Source organism: Eublepharis macularius, chromosome 19, assembly GCF_028583425.1.
Source record: "Eublepharis macularius isolate TG4126 chromosome 19, MPM_Emac_v1.0, whole genome shotgun sequence".
Taxonomy (NCBI): domain Eukaryota; kingdom Metazoa; phylum Chordata; class Lepidosauria; order Squamata; family Eublepharidae; genus Eublepharis; species Eublepharis macularius.
Window position 1 is genome coordinate 10136435 of NC_072808.1, and position 16763 is coordinate 10153197.

Consider the following 16763-nt stretch of genomic DNA (forward strand, 5'->3'; position numbering starts at 1 on the left):
TATCTCTGAGTTGCTCCCACCCTGTACTGTATTCACAGCTCCTGTACTATATGCTACTAAACAGCAAATGTTGCTGTGATGGTGGAATAATCATAGAGGCATGTAATTTCTAGCTGCACCCCTGAGTTCGTCATCTGGGGGTTCAAGTTGCAAGGAGCCCTCCCTCCCTCCCAAGATCGTTATTTTCAAGGGAATCAAAAAACAAGAATGCAAAAAGCATGACATCAGGTTGTTCCTAACCATGGGGATTCGACTCCTGCTTGGGAGATTCCTGAAGAGAGGTGACTTTCTGGGGCCTTCCCAGCCTCAGTATTATTTGTTCTTTTAGCTGCAACTAGACACACCTTGTGCGGCTTGGTTGTCCGAGCCAGGCTTCCTTCCTAAGGCCGAATTCCCTGTAACAAATTAGAAGCAGGCAGGGCTGCATTTGATCTCCAGAACTGGACTGGCGTGTGTCCCTGATCCTTTCCTGCCGGATGCAGCCATCTGGTTCTGTTGTTCTTCTCGACGCATGGCCTGTATTCACGTGGCTGTCTTAGCCGCTTTAAGGCCAAGCCAGTCCATTTCTTCCTCCTTTTGCTACAGCACGGAAGATCAAAATAAATACATAAATAAAAATCGATTCCACTTCCTTTCACCTTCCCTTGAGTTCCTATCCTTGCAGGGTAACTTACTCCTAAACAATCATTCTTTTTTTTAACATCCGGGGCATGTGTGTATTTTTGTGATAGTGTTAGAAGCTGCTTTGCGGGGAATCTGTTTCCAGGACATTGTGGACCCAGGAACAGCAACTGTCTAGCTGGAGCCAATTGAGTATGTGAAGGCACAAGAGTAATATGCGAGATTTCCTGGCCTCCATGAGCGTTCCCATATTTCTGAACGCTGAAGCACATTCTCCTTGCTAAATTAAATTTTGGAGGGACACCACTGCTGCAGCTGGATGTCTGTTTTTGAGGGCAGGTAGTCATTACTGTCAGAAGCCCACTCACCATTTCAGTTTCCTCACGGCCATGCCTCCTGATTGAAAGATGGTCGGCACAGAACAGCGCCACATGCAGAGTTACAACAGGCAGATTCCTCTGAATGTAAGACATTTTGCCACATCTCTGGGGATAATGCTACCCCATGCAGAGTCATAGTGGGATGACTTGCCCTTAGTAGGACTAGATTGGGACACCAGAACTAGAACAGTGAATCTGGCAGAGACAGAGCTGGCAACCTCTTTTGTGGTTTGGTACTGTGTGGCTTAAGGGAGCTTCTGATTTAATTTATTTCTTACGGCACACTAGTATGCCTGGCCCACAGTGTGGAAGCTACTATCCTAGATTAAGGCTTATCAGATGTTGTTGAAGAGTTTGGATACAAAGCAAAGTACCATGGTTATGTCCATTAGTAGAGATGGGCACAAAACGAAAATTTCGTACAGAATGGCTGGTTCGTTTGCACCGAAACACACATTCCGTGGGAACGTGTGTTTACGGAACAAACTAATTTTTCCAGCTGTTCCATGGCCGGATTCGGAGTTTGACAGACTCTGTGCCAGTTTCAGCCCATTGGCTGAACCCAGCGTGGGGGCTGTGAAACTGACAGCCCCTGCACAGGAGAAAGGGGTCGTCAGTTCCACAGATCCTGCGTGGGGTTCAGCCGATGAGCTGAAACCGGCGGGTCTGTCAAACTGACAGCCCGTTTCTCCTGCTTCCCGGGCTGTCTGTTTTACAGACCCACAGTGCGGGGTCTGTGAAATGACAGCTTCTTTCTTCTGCTGCCAGGCAACAGAAGAAAGGGGATGTTTGTTTGAAATGCCCCGCACCGGCTTCAGCAGCTGGTGCAGGGCGATTGAAATGCCATGGAACAACGAACCATGAACTGGGAAAAGGTCGGAAGTTCGTGGTTCGATGGTCCGTGGAATGCTACGAACCTCGAATCAAGTGGTTCGGGGTTTTTTTGTTCCGTGCCCATCTCTATCCATTACCTGGATGGGCTTTACATCTCTTTTTTGAAAAAGTAATTTATGTATGTACTTGCTTTCCGTTGCATCCCTCTATTCTTTACTTAAGAGGTACAAAATAAGAGTAACGCCTGGAACCTTCTGTGTGCAGAGCAGATGTTCATTGTGTCTTCTGCGCAGTTCCCATGTGGGACTGTACAGAAGAACATTCAATGAACAACAGTTACAGGCGCAACCTGGTTTTTTACCATTCAACCATGGCCCTTTTTGGCTGTTTCAGGGAGGGTTCTTCTTCCTGGTCATGCTCCTGGGATGTGGAAGTCTAATTCTCGAAGTAATTACCTGTCAAGAATGAATGAAGGGATTCTATCCCTTCAAGCCCCATGCTCTGTTCCTACGATCATGTCCTGGCCGTGCAGCGTGAAGAAAATGGGTATTCTTCATAGCTCGATGGTTAGCTTGTAAACACTGCTGTTAAAAATTACAGGTTGTCAACTTAATCCCTTGTTTATCGAAGGAATCCTGAGTGATTAAGTAGGATTGCTCCATAACTTGCCTTGTTTTCTCTTCCTTGCTGTAGGACTACCCGAAAAACCGGCATCCGGGTTGGAGCAGGGGATCGGTAGCCTACCATGCAGGTGAGCAAGAATCTGCGACTGTTGAATGTTGCAAGAATGCTATTCTTCTGCAAACAAATAGGATACCTGTTTTCTGTAGAACTACTGATTCGATTATAAAGGCAACATTTACAGCGCAATCCTAAGATGAGTTGACTTCAGTGGACTAAGAAAGGTGTAACCATTAAGGATTGTGGTGTTAGTCAATTTAATGTATTGTTATATAGATCTTGTGCATATAGTAGCTGATTCTAGCAGCATGAATAAAAGGTCGGCATCAGTCAGTAAGCCTCAAACCAAAAGGTTCAGATTTGTATTAGAAAACTTGTTTTAATACATCGCACTTATAGTCAACAGTTCTTCCTTGGGGATTCTAGGTCCCTTAGGTCTTAGAAAGACATAACATTTCACCATGTTCAGCTTTTGAAAGCTAGGGTTGAGCATTGTGCCCAAATATTTAAACCATGGTTTGCCATAAACCAGGATGTGAAACCATGATTGCTGTTGTATTGACAAAACTCTTATGTGCATGCATTTGAGCCCTAGTTAAGCATTGAATCGGAGCCAAGCAAACCAAGGTTAAGCTAGTCTCTCCGATTGCTTGCCATGTGATGAATGTTGTTACTGATGTGTTTCTTTCTTTTTGTCTGTTGGAGCAGAGCTTAGTCTGGCAAGCGAAAATATGTTTTTGCTGTGTTTGGGATCTTAACCAGGCCAACAGATCTTGGCTCGTTCTCATCCTAGTCTAGTGATGTGTTTGGGCTGGACCCCTGAATGCTTCAGTGGGAAAATGATTCTCTGAGGCAAGCCAAGCCAAATGCTTGGAATGCATTTGAATCTGTGTGTCTGTGTCCCGAATTCCTACTATACAGGAATGCTTTCCCATTTGATTATGGGTTTTAGGTGCCATGGTGCATATTTGGTTTGCACAAGGTGCCAGTCAGATCTAGGTGCTGCGCCGTACGACCTGAAGATGTATCCCAGAACATGCCACTATTTCACTGTGTATGCCCTGTGAAGTGACACTGGTAACAGCAGACGAAATGTCTTTGGATTTTGCTTATCCTCTGTTCTCGATCACTCCTCAAGGGGACTCCAGAATTTCTTGTAACATAGGTGAAACACAGGTGGCTCAAGATAAACATTTAGCTCTAAGCTCTTTGCCCCTCCTTCTGTTTCAGCCTGATTCTCGACCCAGCTTCAGCAGAGCAGGAAGTGGCTGCTGTCCTGCCATCACCCTAGATTCCCTTCTGCACTTTTGCATCCTTCTGCAATATTCCATCCTTTTGGCCTGGCTCTTTTCATCTGTGTAGGTAGTCTTGCTAGGGTTGTGTGTGTGTGTGTGTGTTGTGTGCCATCAAGTCATCTCCGACCTATGGCAACCCTACAAATGAAAGACCTCCAAAACGTCCTATCTTTAACACACTTGCTCAGATCCTGCAAACTGGAGGATGTGGCTTCTTTGATTGAGTCCAGCCATCTCATTTTAGGACTTCCTCTTTTCCTACTGCCTTCCACTTTTCCTAGCATTATTGACTGTTCCAGAGAATCTGGTCTTCTCATGATGTGACCAAAGTACGATAGCCTTAGTCTTGTCGTTTTAACTTCTAAGAGGAATTCAGGCTTGATTTAATCTAGTACCCACTTATTTGTCTTTTTGGCAAAACTCTTCTCCAGCACCACATTTCAAATGAATCAATTTTCTTCCTGTCAGCTTTCTTCACTGTCCAACTTTCACATCCATACATAATCATGGGGAATACCATAGTTTGGATTATCTTGATCTTGGTTCCCAGAGAGACATCTTTCTCTTTAAGGATCTTATCTGGCTCCCTCATAGCTGCTTTTCCAAGTCTCAATCTCCTTCTGATTTCCTCGTTGCAGTCTCCCTGTTGGTTGATGATTGAGCCAAGGAATAGAAAATCTTGAACAACTTCAACGTTTCCTCATTGTCAGCTTTAAAATGGTGTAATTCCTTGGTAGTCATTACTTTTTGTCTTCTTGATGTTCAGCTTGCTAGGGCTAGCGCCTGCCCTTTCCTTCCAGAGCCTGGAGTTAGTATGAGAAACAGCAGACAGCCATGTCCAAAAGTTGAGTCTTTCTCAAGATGATTCTCTTCCTTTTGCTGTCTGCTGTTTTGTCACCTGCTTGAAGCAGCTGGTGAGTGCAACAGGTTTTACCAGTTGCATTCATATATGGACGGGGCAGCAGCATGCCAACAAACCCAACTACGTCCTTGCATTAAAAAAATGTGTTGCATTTAGATGTGAACATCTGGGATAAAGTCCCATTTCTCAAACTACCTTTGTAGCAATTGACATTGCTTAAATAGCCATGAAGGAAGGAAATTTTACTTTGCTTGTGAACGTGGTATGGTGGAGGCACAGTTAGGTACGTTTGACATGTGTACAGGACCTCGGCTGTTTTTAGGTACTAAAACTACTTACTGGTACTATTGTTGACTAAATAAATCAAAACTCTGCATTGAGGAAAGCAAGATTCTGCAATCATCCATCTACATGAATGTTTGCAAGTATATATTGATTTAGCAAGCCATGGCTACGAACTGAGCAAGCTTTAGCTAGGACCAATTTCCAGCCTCTAAGGTAGCAAGCTGGTATCACGGGCATCAACATAACCCTTTGTGAGGAGTGGTGGTGGCAGGCAGGGCTTAGCTTGGTAAGGTAAGTTGTGGTTTTACTGTGGTTGGGATCTTAACCAGGGTTAAGAAATACACCATGGTGAATGTTCACCATGATTTAAGAATTACATTTGCCTCAGTCCTTTCAGGGAGGAAATTATTCCTGGAGAGAAGGGTCTGCCATTTTGGATTAGAAGTACTAGATAAATCGATGCAAGGACAAAACAAAGTGCTGTATGGGAAACAGAAGCCCTCCCATGAAATCTTGCTTGGATACTCATCCTAGTTGTTCCTTCTTTCTGCGATCTTGTCAAACTTTTTTTTCCTTTTAGTCTTAGAAGCTTGAAACTTGCTTTAAAGAATTTAAAACTCCATTCTAATTTCAGGCTTGATACCACTTTCTGTATTCACAGGGAATGAGGGAATGCATACACAGCCCTGGTTTCTGATGGAGTCCCTATCGAAAACAAGACCAAGCAGATAAACACTTGGCATCTCTGGCAACTATTCATGCTTCCTAGGGAAGCTGGCTTCGCAATTTTGAGATCCGTTGCTACAAACCAAAGTCAAAAGATCGCTGTTACGCAGATATGAGTTCTGTGGCCAGATGGCTTGTGCAGATTTTCTTTCCCTGTCAGGGCCAGGAACATGCCAGGTTCTCTCGCCTTCACCATCTGGCATGCCTTTGACTCCCCCTGTGATCTTCAGTCTTCTGTGTATTCTTGAAATGAGTATTTTGTTCTTGTCAATTGTAGAAGCTACGTCCAAGAACTCTGGTTTTACCTTGCGGCCTGAACAGAGGGGGTCATGTTGGTGCTGAAGATTTTGCAGTTGTGGAGTGGTCTTCAGTGTCCATGGTGCCTTATGTGGAATGGCTCAAGACTTTGTAGCTTGTGTGACAAACGCGGAGTTGTTTCAGGTTATATCTGACCCCACAGATGATTCGGCTGTCTCTGTCTTATGTGCCAGACAGAGGACTAGTTTGGTAAACAAGGAACCTGAATGTCCTCTGGTGTGGGTTGGTCTTGACCCCGTGACCTTTAGAATTCCAACAGCATACTCCTGCAGTGGTGGACAGTTCAACCCTGGAGGCTCATGAGTCTTGCTGGTTTCTAGATGTTGTTAGGTTGATGTTATCACGGTGGACTTTTTGGAAAGAAGACCTTTCACAGCCCCTTGACGAGGCTGTTCTCAGTGGTTGTCTTACACCAGATAAGACTTGGTTCCACTCCTTGGTAAAAATGAGGGGCTGCGGACCACAGAAGAGTTGGGTCGGCTTCTAGAAAGCGGAGAAGGAATTTGGGCCAAGTTTGTCAGAATGCAGACAGGAACTCATTTGGAAGCTTGTGCTGTGGCAGTGATAGAAGCAAGGAGTGCTGTTGTCTCTGTAGCTCTTGTATATGCTCACTGCGTGAACAACGTGGACTCCGCTGTGATGTTTTTGTGAAACAGGTGGCAGATAAAATTTCTTGCATCTGTTCCAGTTCCAGCATCCCCACTGACATCTGTGCCCATACTTGAGGTGCACTCAAGCGCCTTCTTTTCACTGTTGCTTAGATGTTGCTTAGATGAAAGTGATGTAGCATTGAAGATATGTGGTGGCAGAAATCGACTTACAGGGGTCAAAAATGTTGGTGGTGGGACTGTATGCTCCAAATGAGAATAAAACTGGATTTTACAAAAAAAAAAAAATTGGGGACTGTTTAACAGTTTTGGCATACGAAAATTGTTGCTTGACGAGGGACTGGAACGGAGTGATTGACCCGAAGATAGATAGATGCTCTGAGAAACATATTAAGACACTTCAGGGTAAACTGCCCAAGGCTTTCTTCGATTTAATGGACAATTTGGGTTTGATTGATTTGTGGAGACAGAAAAACGGCAATGCAAGGGAGTGTACCTTTTTTCCAGAAAGACATCGATCTTCCTCAAGAATAGATAAGATTTTGACAACAAGGGACATTGCCATTAGAGTGGTTAAAACAGAGGTCCTACCCAAGACCTTCTCAGATCATAATCCTGTATCTATGACTTATAGGGGGAAATGGGGCACCTTTAGGTGGAGATTAAATAAGTGACGTAGCAGTTTTAAGGACATAGGGAAGGTCCTAACTGTGGCTCAAAACCTTTGCCCTTTGGGCCTGGGTTAAATAGCTGGGTGAGGCTTTTAGGCACGTTGTGAGCTCTTCTCTAACAGAAGCTCCTGCGTGCCTGAATTCCCCCCCCCCTTCAAATCCAGCAACTTGCTGATAATTCCAGGCGGACATCCATGTTACTCCATAATAAAATGTGAGTCCAGTGGCATCTTAAGAGTAACAATTCAGTTGCAACGTAAGTTTTTGTGAGTCAGAGTTCACTTCATTAGGTGCAAATAAGTAAAGTCCCACTCAGGGACCTGTCAGTATTGGGGAAGTAGTAGCTTGTAAGCCTAGATGAGTCCAGTAGAACCTTTAAGACTAACCAACTTTATTGTAGCATAAGCTTTTGAGAACCACAGCTCTCTTGCATCCGACAAAGAGAGCTGTGGTTCTCGAAAGCTTATGCTACAATAAAGTTGGTTAGTCTTAAAGGTGCTACTGGATTCTCTACTATTTTGCAACTACAGACTAACACAGCTAATAGATCTAGGCAATAGATCCACTTCTCTGGATCTATTGCCTAGATGAGAGAGTCCGGATTAGGAGTAAGAGGCCAGGGATAGCCCTACCTGTGATACATGCCTATCAGTTTCTGCTGAGAGCCATGCTAACAGAGAACGTGGCTTGGTCTATGCATACAGAGGCATGAGGTGATAAAATGTACTGTGCCAGGAGGCACCCAAAAATATGACACTCCATAAAAAAACCCCCGCCCACAATTCACCGTATGTAGGAAACTTGCTTTTCTGCTTGATGCCTTAGTTTTTTTTTTTTAATCTTGCAGGTAGTTTTTTTTTTTTTTAAACTCTTTAAACATGACTTCTCTCCCCCCTGCCCCTCTACATGGTCTAGCAACTTGACATGGAAGAGCCCATTCGACCTCTTCAGGGTTCTGCCACTTTATTCAACAACACGCTTGTCCCTTTTCCTCTGGAGTTCTTAAAAGAAGCAGCAGCAAGCACTCCAAGATAGGAGACCACAGCCTCAGAGATAGGTGGACTGCCACCCCCACAACTCTTCATGAAGGACCTCCCGTGTCCCTTTCCTCAGTCCTTGTAGACCGTCCCAGCTCCCTGCTTAATTCTGATCCTTTCCCTCTGCGTGCGGAGCAGAGGGAATTCCCTAAAAAGGCGCTCTTGCTTGGCAGGCCTTTGTGATTTTAGACACACTCTGGAATGTTTACCCAGCATTGTTCCCAAAGTTTCCTTAGCTACAGGGGGAAATATTTACTGCCCTTTTTCAGAAGATCCTGCCTCTTTCACGGAGGCAAAAAGCCTTGGCTACTGGCCCGGCTTCCGGGCGCCCGCAGCCACTGCATAGCTGAACTTGGAGACACCAAGCACATGCCAGGGCCTTTTAAGTGGTCTGCGGCCCTTTCTTTCCCCACCCTCTTTTTTCCTTTTGTTCTTGGCTGCCCGGAGGCAGGGAATAACCCCAACCTTCCAAACTTGCCTGGCTTTGATCCTGGTGATGAATAGTATGTTTCCTTTCTTTGGCCTAGCAGGGTAGCTGCCTGGTGTTGACCAAGCCAGCCTGTAGAATAGGAGCTGTGGGACCTTTCCTGTGGAACATCTGACCTGGATAGCCCAGGTGAGCCTGGTTTCCTCAGATCTCAGAAGCTAAGCAGGGTCAGCCTTGGTTAGTATTTGGATGGGAGACCTCCAACGAAGACCAGGGTTGCAGAGACAGGCAATGGCAAACCACCTGTGTCAGTCGCTTGCTGTGAAAACCCCACCAGGGGTCGCCGTAAGTCAGCTATGACTTGAGGGCAGTCTCCGCCACCACAGAACAGACGTATTCGGCCATCTTGACAAATAGGTTCTTAGAACTGAAACCAGGCCTGGCTCAGACAAAGAGCTCTTCACAAATGCTTTTGCCTTTCTGAGTGCAACTGTTCTTAGTTGTGGGTTGGAACTAAGTTGTAAGGGACCATCGTGCCGAACGGCTTCTGCCAGAACAATAAGGGAATTCCAGCGTCTGAAGGAAAGCGCCACCTTTCCTGAGGGATGATGGGAAACGGTTGATAATTTTCCTACATCCCTCTACGCTGTAAACCACCGCCAAGGAAAACTTGCAGCTGTTAAAGAAGAAATACGTTCCAACTTTCCCAAACATGCATTTTGACAATTCTAATCAGTTTCAGTTTATTCAGCTTAACAGCCCATAGGCCATACACTCAAACTAAGTTTAAGAATTAAAATTAACAGTTAAAGAAAAGGTTTCCACATCTACAAGACAGCTTTTACAAAGGCTACTCAGTAATAGTCTTAATTTTGAGGAGTCAGGAATGTTCGAATGCCTCAGTAGCCATTTTTTAAAAAGAATCTCTCTCTGGCTAATTCATGCTTTAGACAATGAAAAAAGATGTGGGGTTCTAGTTTTCAGTAACAGGGGTCTTATCACTGGAGGGGCTCTGAATGCTTTTATTTGTTTTCCTCATCACTTCCGAATAGCATGATGTACAAAGTAGAGTTCAGCTGATTTTTTTCATGTCTTTCATGTTTGATGAGGGAGAACCTTTCCTCAAACACCTAAGCAAATTCCATGGACTTCAGTAACTTCAAGTAAAGTAACTTTGAGCCATTGCACCGCTTTAAAAGGCACCCTGTTAAGCAGAACTTCTGCCTGAAATGATGAGGAGTTACTACTAGAATTATGCATAACCTTGTCCCTGATATTTTAGGGTTGGTGCTATCCTTCTGTGGCAGCCATTTTGGAGTTGGCTCCATCCTCTTATGGCAGCCATTTTGGGGTTGCAGTCGCTGCTCTGTCAGAATTGCAAAGGTGCCCACAGGCTCATAAAGGTTGGGGACCCCTGGACTATACAAAGCCCTCCCCCTAGATAGAGTTGCCAGCCTCCAGGTGGTAGCTGGAGATCTCCCATAATTAGAACTGATCTCCAGGCTGCTCTGAAGGGTGAACTCTATGGCATTATACCCCGCTGAGGTCCCTCCCCTTCCCAAACCCTACCCTCTTCAGGCTCCACCCCCCCAAATCTCCAGGAATTTCTCAGCCTGGACCTGGTAACCCATGTGACGGGCAGGACTAGGGCAAGACAGGTGGCAACGGTACAGCTCAGGAGATATCATTGATTTTCCGTCTAGATTTTGAGCACTTTATTGCACTGATATGGGATGCAGGCTGGGACTTAACTACTGGTTGGGGTGTGTGTCCGGTGGGTGGGTGTTATTTCCCCCCAACTTTGTTCTCAGGCTACACCATTGAGCCTTTTTTCTGTTTTGTAGATGATGGCAAGATCTTTCATGGGAGCGGAGTGGGGGACCCCTTTGGGCCCCGCTGCTACAAAGGAGACATCATGGGTTGTGGAATCATGTTTCCCCGTGATTATATCCTTGATAGTGAAGGTGAGTATTGCAGACCTAGTGGATCGTGACACTAGATCACGTGATAAATGCATACCTTGCAGTAGATGGGCCCTGGAACTTGTTGTGGGTTGGAGTGACTCTGCCAACGGTATATAGCAGAGGTTTGGCCAATGGTGTCTCCTGGCCAACTCCGTCCCCATTCTGGGAGAGGTACCACCCTGCTGCATACTTGCCAAGAGGGGTATTTGGAGTAGCCACCAGGAGATTTTCGTATTCTATGCACTTTGTTAAGGGGGTGATCTCCCGACTATACTCCCCTTCCAGGAAATTCAGCCATGTGTTTCCTCCAGAGAACTTCCAGAAGAAGACAATAGAATGTTCTCAGGGCCAGTTTTGCACTCTCCCTGCAACCTTTTCTGCCTCTCTCCTCCATGTTCAGAGGTGGGGAATCTCTGAATGCCAGTGCTAGGAAGCAACATCAGGGGAAGGCCCTGACCTCTGTGCTTTGTTTGGGCCTCCCTCAGGGCAATTGGTTGGCCGCCGTGTGAAACAGGATGCCAGACTAGAAGGACCACTGGTGTGATCCAGTAGGGCTCTCCTTATGTCCACTCTCCCAGTACAGAGAGAATTAGGCCAGCCCTTGCAAACGAGTGCACAAAATTCACCAGGTCCCAGAAATCTTCACTAGACCACTTCCCCATGTTAGTCTGTTATGGCCTGAAAAGAAGGTTCATCGTTGTGTCTTCTGTGCACATGGGGAACTGTGATCTTCGTATCTTTCGGTAAGGTACTTCTTTGGACTAATGTAATTGTCTCCTCTAATGATCTATGTAGTTATAATGGATTTTTCTGTTGATTGAATTGATATCCAGAATACTAAATAATTATTTTGTAATAATAAAAGAATGAAAGAGAAGCAGAGACACCATAATTGAAGCACTTGTGTACAATACCCGGTAACGAACCTAAGTCATTACCTACGGTGTACCTCTTGCTAGGAGTTAAATGGTTGATATAGGAAAGCTAACTAGATGCTCAGAGCTTCTCAAGGGCAAGCTTATATCCGGATCAGGCCTGACCGGAGTCGTCCAAAACACCTTGTTTCCGAGGTTTCAGAACTGTTGATCTTTTTTTGGCACCCGCTCTCCTCCCTCGGATTTTGCCCTGGCTGCATTCCCTCATCTCTTGGGAGCAAGGATGTCTTGTTTCTGGGTGAAGGAAAGTATCCTCAGTTCTGCATAGGAAGAACTGAACAGGTACAAAAATAAGCGCTACTGGCTGGTAGGTGCGAAGAGGAAGCAGCAGGAAGCTTGCCTAGGGGCCCTAGATTGTCTCTGATTCTGATTCCCACATTATGGAATGCTTAAGTTGGTTCCCCATCCTGAGTAAGAGATGTGAGCTGCAAGTCCAGCTTCATTCTGATGCATGAGGGTTCCTCGTGTGAGAGAAATGAAAACTCCCAACTTACATCTGACTATTAAACAGGGGCCACAAACGCGACCTGTGTACTCTATAATGTGTGAATCGGCCCTGTGTCTGCAAGGTCATAGCAATTGTATCCTGTGGTGGGAAGATACCTGGGGGTGGTGGTGGTGGTGTAGTCTCATACAACTCATATGGGTTTGTGTGTCCCCCATAGGTGACAGCGATGACAGCTGTGATACGGTGGCTATCAGAGCCAAGCCCCGGGGTGTGAGGAATGTCCTGTACCTGCACCAGGAAGCAGAGGAAGAAGAAGAGGAAGAAGACGACGGGGAGGAGATGGAGCAGGAGCATGAAGGCAAGAAGGTGGTGGTAAGTACTGGCGAGGCTCATGGGTGGTGGTGGGGGATGCGCTACGAAAATGTTCGCTACGAAAACGTTCGCTACGAAAACGTTCACTTCGAAAATGTTCACTGCAGAGCCAGTGCCACATGTCTTGTGCAGTTCCCGGACAGAAATGACAGGGCTTCCTCCAAGCACGTGAAGAGTGATATATGGGGACAGAGAATCACACCTAAGTTATGCAAGACCAAGGCAATTTACGGCTTTAAAAGTTATTGCTTGGACCCTGCTCTTACAGCGTATTTCTGCCTATTGTTTATAATCCTTTCGTTCCATTGATCATTGTCGCTCCCACCCCGCAAGAAAAACACCCAAGCAAATTTCTTTGCGATCAGAATTAATTGGAGATACAGTTGTATGGGAAGTAACTAGATAAATGCAAATGTATCTGGTTGTACATTTTGGATTACAAAAAGTTTGAAGTATTTTATTTACTGGGGAGGTGGACACACAAGCAACTTCCGTCATTAAGAGAGTCATATGTAGTTGTTAACATTGTAATTAAGGCTGTGATAATGCAGTGCGAACACTAGAAATCTAGATCTGGCAACCTCTCAATCTTACCAGAGCCAGTTTGGTGTAGTGGTTAAGAGCGGCAGGACTCTAATCTGGAGAGCCAGGTTTGATTCCCCACTCCTCCGCTTGAAGCCAGCTGGGTGACCTTGGGCTAGTCACAGCTCTCTGGAGCTCTCTCAGCCCCACCCACCTCACAGGGTGTTTTGTTGTGGGGATAATAACATACTTTGTAAACCGCTCTGCATGGGCATTAAGTTGTCCTGAAGGGTGGTATAGAAATCAAATGTTGTTGTTATACAAGTGTATTATTACTCTTATCCTCAAGTTTCTAGTCTTCATGGTTGTGGCAGTTTCTATTTATATTCCAACTTTCCCAGTGGCTGGGGTGTGGAATCAGAGGATGAAAAGGCAAGAATTGCAGTAGTTGGGGAAGTCTTCTCATCACTTACTGCTCCTTGTGTTTAGTAGATGCAGAAAAGATTACATGACATGAGCAAATAGTCTTCCATTTGCATGACCCATGCAGGTCTCAGGGCCAAGCTACAAGTGATGAATTACACGAGGACGCTCAAGTGAAGGGAGACGCAATGTTAGCCGGGAAGCGTAGTTTGAATTTCACCTCTCTCTACAGAGCCAACTAGATCACTCTTCAGAGGGTTTGTTAATTCCCTCTTTGCCTCCCCAATTATTAACAAACCCTCGGTTGGAGGAGCAATCTCTGCCGGCTCTGTAGAGAGAGGTGAAATTCAAACTACGCTTCCCGGCTAACATTGCGTCTCCCTTCACTTGAGCGTCCTCATACGATTTGTCTCATGTCGTTTAGCTCTCAGAGTGTAGTTTTACAGAAGAGAAAGCGAGCCTCTTCTGTTTTGCCCCCTCCCCTGGCTTCCAGCTCTTCACTAGACATTGCCTGCATAATTTACACCCTTCCTTTGCAGCCACAGGGGGCTGGGGATTTTGTGTTTTTAAAATCAACTTGAAAACCAAGGTTCATAAGATGCTGAATTTCTGTGCCTGATAGCCCACTGATTTCGAGTCCTTGGATGTACTTATGCAGAAAACTCGCAGCCCCAGTGAACATGTCCCCTCCCTGAAACGTGCAGATTTATGAAGCTTCCATCCGGTACCTACCACCTCTCCTGGCCACGGAACCTGGGACAGGTTCTGTTTCTGTCTCTCAATCCAGTCTTGTCAAGGGACACTTCTGAGCAGCAGCAGGCTTGCCTTTGGCTCCTCGGGAGTTGCTCCTTTTCTCAGTACAGGCCAAGCAGGAGAAGAGCGGATGAGCTGCAGTTCTCTTAGATGACTCAGTTGTCCACCGTCATTCCTTGGACTGGTTTATGTCAAATGAAAGCTTGTCTGCAATGGCTCCTGTTGTGCTTTTGCATACCCCTACCTCTTTCCCTTGCACACAGGGGCGTTGTTGGAGGCTTCCTGGCTTGGGAAGCCTTCAGTTGAATGCCAGTTCCCTCTAAGGTTCTAATGCAGGTGTTCGGACGAATTGGAGGCTGTTCCATCTTCACCAACCAGGATTCTAAGCTGCGGTGAAACTGAATAATAATATAATAATAACATTCAATTTATACACCGCCCTTCAGGACAACTTAATGCCCGCTCAGAGCAGTTTACAAAGTATGCTGCTATTATCCCCACAACAAAACACCCTGTGAGGTGGGTGGGGCTGAGAGAGCTCTGAGAGAGCTGTGACTGACCCAAGGCCACCCAGCTGGCTTCAAGCGGAGGAGCAGGGAATCAAACCCGGCTCTCCAGATTTAGAGTCCAGCACTCTTAACCACTACACCAAACTGGCTCTCTGGCAACTGAGGTTGACTGGTATATCTGGGAAAGGAGTGGGTGGGGGAACTACTGGAACCTGATCATTTTCTGTACTGGGAGTGAGCGGGAGGAGGAATTGCTCCCAATTTGTAATGTCCCAGGTCCTGGAGACTTGACTAGGACTGGACCAAGTCCTCCTGTATATTTTTAAAGAAACCCACTGTTTGCTTCATCGGTCAAACTAAACATATGCAGAGTTTTATTGGACAAGTCCAAACCCCAAATCCGCAGTTGGAAGATGTATAGCATCTGGTTCGTCGGCTAAGATTCAGCTGTTGGGTGATGTGAATCTAAAGCCCCTGACTTCCTCTTCCTTCTTCCTGCCCACCTCCCCTTCTAGGTGTTTTTCACACGCAATGGGAAGATTATCGGCAAGAAAGATGCCGTGGTGCCATCCGGGGGCTTCTTTCCCACCATCGGGATGCTGAGCAGTGGGGAAAAGGTCAAGGTGGATTTGCATCCGCTCAGCGGCTGAGGACCAGAGGACAAAGGAACGCCCGTCTCTTTCTTTTTGCCATTCCTCGGGGCTGCCTGATTTGATTGTTTGGAATGTTCTTCATTGCACTTCCAGCCTCTGCCTCCAGGGGCAGCATTTTCATCTGTCGGGCCATATACATATCTGTATCTAACATCACCTGAGCCACTTACCTGTCTCTTTACTGCTCAGTTGCAGCTGCCGTTGGGCCACTGCCGGATGCTGGAAAAATCCTGGCCCTCTTGTTTTCAACAAGGCCTGGGTTCAGGTGCTGGGGCGGAGGCTTCTTCCGTTTGCTGCTTCAGAGAGCAGTTCCAAATTTTGCATGCGGCCATCGCTCCTCCTCCTTTGGAAGAAAGGCTGGGCAGGAGCTTGGCTTGGCTTGGCTTGGCGGCTCCACACTCAAAGCAGGCGGGGAGGGGGCAGGGCACAGGCCATAACAATTTAGTTCATTTGCTGGCGGAGCAGTGTCAGGTGCTCTCTGCCATTACTATGGACCTCCTTGCATTACCACCTAAGAGGTTGGAGGGCTGCCCTCCCCTCCTCAGCCACGCCAATCAATCCTGCAACCCTCTAGCCTTCTTTCTCGCCCTCCTCTTCTAGCGCTGCAACTTCCCCTCTCCACAAGTGCTTTCCTGATCCTTAAACATACTTATTCCTTGCCGCCCCTTATTTGGAACTCCATCTTTCCCGGAAGAGGGGGTGAGTGGGAAAGAATGGATCGTTGCCTCCGAGTTATCTCCGCCCTGTATTCATGGGAAAGCACGAGGTTTCCCTGTTACAGAGTTCTCTTCCACGCTCTTCCGTCAGCACCTCTTCTGCCAAATACTGTCCCTGAGGAGGAGGAGGAGGGGGTGGCACCTTCCCATTTCCCTTTCCTGAAGCATGGACGTTCTGTTATTGTGTGGAGGAGGTCTAGGGCCCTCCTGCCTCCAAGAAGAGGGGATATTTGTTCTGGGTCCGATGCTGCTGCTGTTGTAAACCCTTCTTGTTGCTGCTGGCACTGCAATTCAAATCTGTTGATTTTTTTTGTCTCGGGAGAGAGATGTATGCATCATGCCCTGTAATTGAATACATAATTTGCCTTCGACCTGTTCTTGTTATTGAAAGGTGCCAAGGGCTCGGCTTTGCCCTGCGTATTTTCTTGCTCGCTCACCCTAAGCCTCCAGCTTGTTCTGTGATCTCGCTGGTTTACTCTGTTTTGAAAATTGACCACGGTTCTTTGGAAGGGGTGTAGGGGGAGGATGGGTCGTGGCGGGCCACAAGGGCCAGGGTCCCCCTTCCTCGGCTCCGTGGCCTTGGGTAGCCACCGGAAAGCCTTGGCGCCTCAAACAAATGTTTTATTGCAAGAGAGGAACCCTGAGACCTGTTGCACTGCTGCCCCCTTGTGGTCCCGTTCGATGGTTGTGTTCTGCTAGTTCTGTTTCAGAGCGGGAGGGAGA

At 46.5% G+C, this 16763-nt stretch overlaps 1 protein-coding gene across 2 annotated transcripts in view; it reads left to right on the top strand.

The window, feature by feature from the left end:
• The window catches only part of SPRYD3 (SPRY domain containing 3), a 55106-nt gene extending 38695 nt beyond the window's left edge, over window positions 1-16411 (top strand). For both annotated transcript variants that reach the window (XM_055003957.1, XM_055003958.1), the window contains exons 8-11: window positions 2529-2586; window positions 10590-10709; window positions 12310-12464; window positions 15187-16411. In XM_055003957.1, the coding sequence (XP_054859932.1) occupies window positions 2529-2586; window positions 10590-10709; window positions 12310-12464; window positions 15187-15321 (468 nt within the window). In that variant the 3' untranslated portion in view covers window positions 15322-16411. The remainder of the gene's footprint in view (window positions 1-2528; window positions 2587-10589; window positions 10710-12309; window positions 12465-15186) is intronic.
• Window positions 16412-16763: the final 352 nt, after the last annotated feature.